The sequence below is a fragment of the Leucopleurus acutus genome (genome assembly GCF_964270905.1).
Source record: "Leucopleurus acutus genome assembly, chromosome: 8".
NCBI lineage: Eukaryota > Metazoa > Chordata > Mammalia > Artiodactyla > Delphinidae > Leucopleurus > Leucopleurus acutus.
In genome coordinates this window covers 99,464,842-99,470,841 of record NC_139151.1, presented here as the reverse complement: position 1 = coordinate 99,470,841, position 6,000 = coordinate 99,464,842, and the positions used below count along the sequence as shown (strand labels likewise).

At 47.0% G+C, this 6,000-nt stretch overlaps 1 protein-coding gene across 3 annotated transcripts in view; it reads left to right on the top strand.

The window, feature by feature from the left end:
* The first annotated feature begins 1,145 nt into the window (after positions 1 to 1,145).
* Positions 1,146 to 6,000, top strand: part of VPS37C (VPS37C subunit of ESCRT-I) — a 28,422-nt gene continuing 23,567 nt past the window's right edge. Inside the window, exons 1-2 of one of the 3 annotated variants that reach the window (XM_082845423.1) lie at positions 1,146 to 1,176; positions 2,432 to 2,521. Coding sequence is in view for 1 of the 3 variants with exons in the window: in XM_082845422.1 (XP_082701548.1) it covers positions 2,221 to 2,259 (39 nt within the window). In the remaining 2 variants the exon portion in view is untranslated. Of the gene's footprint in view, positions 1,177 to 2,016; positions 2,522 to 6,000 lie in introns of those variants that run through there. The other 2 variants (XM_082845422.1, XM_082845424.1) reach the window with 2 other exon arrangements.

Below are 6,000 nucleotides of genomic sequence, written 5' to 3'. Positions count from 1 at the left end.
TAGAATTTGAAATAGAAATTTGAGACTACTGAGAGAGTGTTAACACAAAGAATAAAGAACAGAGTCAAATAAGAAGAATGAGACCTAGAATATTGCTGTTCCTGGCACTATCACCACCCGTGGATTTTATTGTTATGTGACCCAATAATTTTCATTTTGCAGAAGCTGTTTGAGTTGGGTTTCTGTTACTAGAGACGATGGTCTTAATTCAACATCCAAATAAGGTTTTGAATTTGGGTGGCACGGTTTCCTTGGTCTAAGAAGCTCTCGTTCTGGGGTCCCATTTTTACAAAGCTGCAATTTATGGACGCTGCTGAGAGGCAAACAGGGAATGGGCTTCATCTCCAGGCCTGGTTGTCCAGTACAAACTGCCTAGAGAAGAGCGCTAGCATCAGGGCCTTGCTTCAAGGCGCCACCCTCATGATTCTGCGCAAGTGAGGATGTTTAAGGCCATCTGTTATTTTTAAAGCACTACCCATACAGAATGGACTAAATGTAACCTAGGGCCTCGGGAAACGGCTTACTTTTCGTGTGTTGTTTTGAGGAGCCCGCCAGTCAGTTCCAGACTGACAGCCACTGCTGTTTGCCAGGGGACACTTAGGACTGTGATCACTCCAGTCCCGGCGTGGGGGTTCCGCAGTCTGAGCTCAGACCATGTAGGGAGTCCCTCGGTGCTGAGATTCCACTTGTTTCCTTTCGGGTCTCCTTTGGGTCACTTTGAGCAGACCCCCACAAGGCCGAGCTCTGTTAAGAAAGGTGACCCTCTCCCGCCTTCCAGAGGATCAGCAGACGCTTGCGCAGGCGCACTCGCACAGGAGGCTTGGGTTCCGCCCAATGGGCGGTGTCCCTTCTGGGGGCGGGGTAATGGCCTGCGGGGGGCGGGCGTCCACCGTGCGCTAGAGGGATCTCGTGGGCCTTCCCGTGGGTGTGGTCCCGGGAGGCAGCTAGAGTGTGTGTGGGGGGGACGGGAGGACGGTGTCGGGGTGAATCAGAGGCCCCCGGCGCGCACAACGTGCTGCGGGACGAGTGGCGTGGGCCCCAGCACCCAGCGCCCGGACGTTGGAGGGGGGGTCACATCCGGCGGGAGGGGGCGGGCCTCGTGGACCCCGGAAGTGTGGGCTCCGGCTCCGATTTAACTCGCGACGGCGGTGGCGGCGACTGCGGCGGCAGGGGTAGGTGAGAGGGGCCCGGGGAGGGGCAAGGACCGGGATGGGGGCGGCGCTGGCAGTTGCTCCCGGCGCGCCTCCGCCTGCCCGCCTCACCTTGGCAGAGGCTGGTGATTGGGCGCGAGGGGCGCGTGACTCCAGCGGAGGGCCGGCGCCCCTGCCCCTCGCAGTGGGAGGGCGGGAAGGAGGGCGGCATCGCCCGAGCTCCCTGCGCAGGTCGCGCCTCCAGCACCCCACCCCCTCACCGCCACCTTTCACCCTCCACCCCCTACTTGAGCGTCCTGCCGGTGACACATTTGGTGACGTTAGAGCCAGTTTGCCCATTGTATAGGCGGGGAAAAGAAGCCTAAGAATGGGGTTTGACTTGCCAGACGGAGTCCAGCGGCAGAACGGGGTCTGAGGGACGCTCTGGTCTTTTAACTCTCAGGGCTATGCCCTTTCTCCAGGGCAGTGAGGTTGTGGCTTTTCAGCCTTGATTCTGTTCTTATCCTTTATTCTGGACCCGGACTTGGGCTGCCCAGCATCACTGACCACTCCCTGTTTATGGGCCTGCTGGGTACAAAGGTCATTGGTGTTTGTGAATCTCCAGTGTGTGCCTGGTTCCTCCTGAATTTAGAGAGCAGTGGTGTGTGTGTGTGTGTGTGTGTGTGTGTGTGTGTGTGTTACTGGCAGAGTTGACTCCACACCTCAGGGTTTCAGTCCCTGAGACTAGCCAGTGCTCTCTCAGCCACACAAAGTCTGGGCTCACTCACCCTTGGGAATGTCCACTCTTAGCTCTGGAAACTTCAAAAACTCACTTCCCTTCACTTCAGCAATATCCCAGTAGTACTGTTGCTGACTCAGGCCTTTTCCACCCTCTTCATTGGCTCCCTGCCTCTTACCCAGGAGTCCCATTTCCTACTGCTGTACCCAAGATGCTGCCACCTGACTGTCAGGCTGTGACTGGCAGCCCTAGAGCTGGAAGTGGTGGTGACCAAGGGATTTGGAAAGGAAAGACTTTCTTTGGCTATTGTCCAAAGCTGCGACCCTGGACAGGCCTGAACTCTGGTTCTGGATGGGAGTGAGGACTTGGAGTGAAATACTGGACCCTGAAGTGAGAGTTCTTGGCAGTCATAATGTCCAGAAAAGCTTTTTTCCTAGATTATCTGAGAAATCTGGCTTGGTGCCTTTGTAGTTTCTGTTAGGTAGAAATTTTTCTTTGTAGATTTCATCTGGGCAGCTTCTGATGGCTGTGTTTTGTTGTTGTTTGTTTGTTTTTAAGGTAGCAAAAGCTCTGATTTCTTGCTTGGCTGCCATGTGCTATTGGCAGTGTTCTGGGGGCTTTGTGAACATACTGGATTCTGGGAACACTCAAGGTAGGTGATGAGCCCATTTTGCAGATGAAGTAAGTGGATAGTAGAGATGTTAGGTAGGGTGCTACAGCCAGTAAATGGCCAAGTTGGGATTTTTAACCCATCAGTCTTATTTCCAAGCTAATGTATTTGCTGGATGTTAAGAATCATCTGTGATGCTTGTTAGAGATACAGAGCCTCACCTCTGGATATTCTTGCTTAGATTCTGGAGAGAGACCCAGGAGTTTGTGTTTTTTTGTTTTTTGTTTTTTTTCCGGTACACGGGCCTCTCACCGCTGTGGCCTCTCCCGCCGCGGAGCACAGGCTCCGGACGCACAGGCCCAGCGGCCATGGCCCACGGGCCCAGCTGCTCCGCGGCACGTGAGATCCTCCCGGACCGGGGCACGAACCCGCGTCCCCTGCATCGGCAGGCGGACTCCCAACCATTGCGCCACCAGGGAAGCCCAGGAGTTTGTATTTTTAACACTTGCACTGGGTGATTCTTACTGTAAGGCAAGTTTGGGAAGCACTGCCTTAAGGAGTTTGTAGATTTGCTGAGCTTGGAAGTGAAATTATTTCTAAGGCTTCTTGTTATTTTTTTGCTTATTGCTGTGTAATTTGCTAATCTGCCGTTAAAAGGGCATTGGGGTAGCTAGCTGTATGAATCATCTCTTGAACACTGTTGGCCAGTCCTAGTAGGGTTTTTCCAGACTGACCTAATCAGGTCAGCAAAGACCTTGTTTTAATCCGATTGGATCTCTGTTCGGAAATTCTTTTAGTTTCTCCTCAGAGTCTGGAGTTTTCAGAAGGTTCCAGTTCATTCCTGGATAGTTGCCCCTTGACAGAGAGATCTCTGTAAAGGCAAAGGTCTGTGAGGTTTTGGGAGCTTTAAAGGCATGTTTATTTAGCAGGTGTTTCCTCCACTGCATTTCTCTCCCCTTCACTGGTTTATGTCAAAGGCTTGAGCAAATACCAAACAGCTTTGTTTATTGTGATTTAGCTGGGGCTGACAAGTGGAGTCCCTGGGGCTTAGGATGGGCCAGACAGGGGAGGAGAGGGGACACTGAACCATGGAAGTCAAACGGATAACCCAGGTCAGTTATGCCTAGCCTTGAAGACATGTTAAGTACTGCTAATTTATCTGCTCCCTCCTGGGCAGAATTAGAAGTAGTGAAAGAGGCAAAGTCAGCATTATGCTGTTACTTTATTCTTCCTCTGTCCAGTGAACACTGATTTCTAATTTAATTTCTTTGTAAACAGAGGATGTACTTTGTATGCTTTGAACCGTTTTAATTTACTGTTCCATATATAAACATTTTGGGGTGTTATGTTCTTTTGATGAATTGGCCTCCTTTATCATGAAATGACCCTTTTAATCCCTGATAGTGTTCTTTGCTCTGAAATCTACTTTGTCTTGTTTTAATACAGCCAATCCAACTTAAAAAAAATTTAGTGCTAATGGATTGATATCCAGAATATTTGAAGAATTCCTACAACAGTGAAAATATAAACAACCTGATTAAAGTGGGCAAAGGACTTGAATAGACATTTCTCCAAAGAAGGTATACAGATGGCCAGTAAGCACATGAAGATACTCAACATCACTAGTCATTAGGGAAATGTGAGCCAAAATGACAATGAAATACCACTTCACACCCATTAGAATAACTCTTGTTAAAAAACCCAAAAAACACCAGAGGTATTGGCAAAGATGTGGAGAAATTGGAACCCTTATTTATATTACTGGTGGGAATGTAAAGTGTGCAGCTGCTGTGGAAAACAGTATGGCAATTCCTCAAAAAATTAAAGATAGAATTACCGTATGATCTAGCAATTCCAATTCTGGGTATTTACCCTAAAGAAGTATAAGCAGAGACTCAAACATATATTTGTACACCAATGTTTCTGGCAGCATTATTCACAATAACCAAAAGGTAGAAGCAACCCAAGGGTCCACTGACAGATGAATGGATAAACAAAATGTGATACGTGCATACAATGGAATATTATTCAGCTTTAAAAAGGAAGGAAATTTTTGACAACATGGATGAAACTTGAAGAAATAATGCTAAGTGAAACAAGTCAGTCACAAAAGCATAAATATTGCATGATTCCTCTTATATGAGGTTCCTAGAGTAGTTACATTTATAGAGACAGGAAGAGTGATGGTTGCCCAAGGCTGGGGGAAGGGAGGAACGGAAGTTAATGTTTAATGGGTACAAAGTTTCAGTCTGGGATAATGAAAAAGTTCTGGAGGTAGATGGTGGTGATGGCTGTACAACAGTGTGAAAGTATTTAATGTCACAAAACTGTACACTTAAAATGTTTAAAATGGTAAATTTTATGTATGTTTTACCACAATTAAATTGATAGGGATTTTAAAAAATTAGTGCGGTATATCTCTTTACATCTATTTACTTTTGGACTATTTGTGTCTTTATTTTTAAAGTGGGTTTCTTGTAGGCAGCATATAGATGAGTTTTGCATTTTGTGAAATCCAGTCTTAAAAATTCTGCCTTTTAATTGGGATGTTTAGACCATTTACATTTAATGTGATTATTAGTGTAGTTGGGTTTAACTCTCAAGGTCCTTCTACTCCACCGTCTTGCTCCAGGTAATATGTTTTAATTTAACATGAGCGTGTCACTTGGGCTGTTTCCTTTGCAATTCCCTCTGACAGCTGTGTTCTGAGTCCAAGATGTGCTCTGAGTCTACTTGTTGGGTAGACATCCTGTCAGAGGTTCCTCAGTGGGGTGCAGTGCCTGAGGGGCAGGCCTTGAATCTGAGGCACATGGGATGCTGGGCGCTGGGCCCTGGTGGGCTCCATCTCTGCTCTAGAGCGCAGTGTATGGGGGATCTGCTTGCATCCGGGGCCCAGGTTACGTCTCCTACCCAGGTTTGCATCTGAAGGGTTAACGACTCTAGCTGGGTTTAACTTTATCATCTTGCTGCTTGTTTTCAATCTGTTCCATGTTCTTTCTTCCCATGTCCCTTTTTTCCTGACCTCCCTGGGACTGAGCTGTTTTTATGATTCCATTTTATTTCCCTTGTTAGTTTATTAGCTGTAACTGTTGTTTTTTTTTTTTAAGTGGTTGCTTGGGAATTCCCTGGCGGTCCAGTGGTTAGGACTCGGCACTTTCACTGCTGTGACTCGGGTTCAATCCCTGGACGGGGAACTAAGATCTGGCAAGCTGTGTGGTGCAGCCAAAAAAATAAATAAATAAAAAGAAAAGAAAAAGAGAAAGAATGGTTGCTTTAAGATTTATAGTGCACATCTTTTTTTTTTCCTTCACTTTATTGCGCTTCACTTTATTGCGCTTTGCAGATACTGTGTTTTTGTTTCTTTTTAATAAATTAGAGGTCTGTGGTGATCCCACATCAAACAAATCTGTTGGCACAACTTTTCCAACAGCATGTGCTCACTCACTTCATGTCTCTGTGTCACATTTCGGTAGTTCTCGCAATATTTCAAAGTTTTCCATTTTTATTATATTTGTCATGGT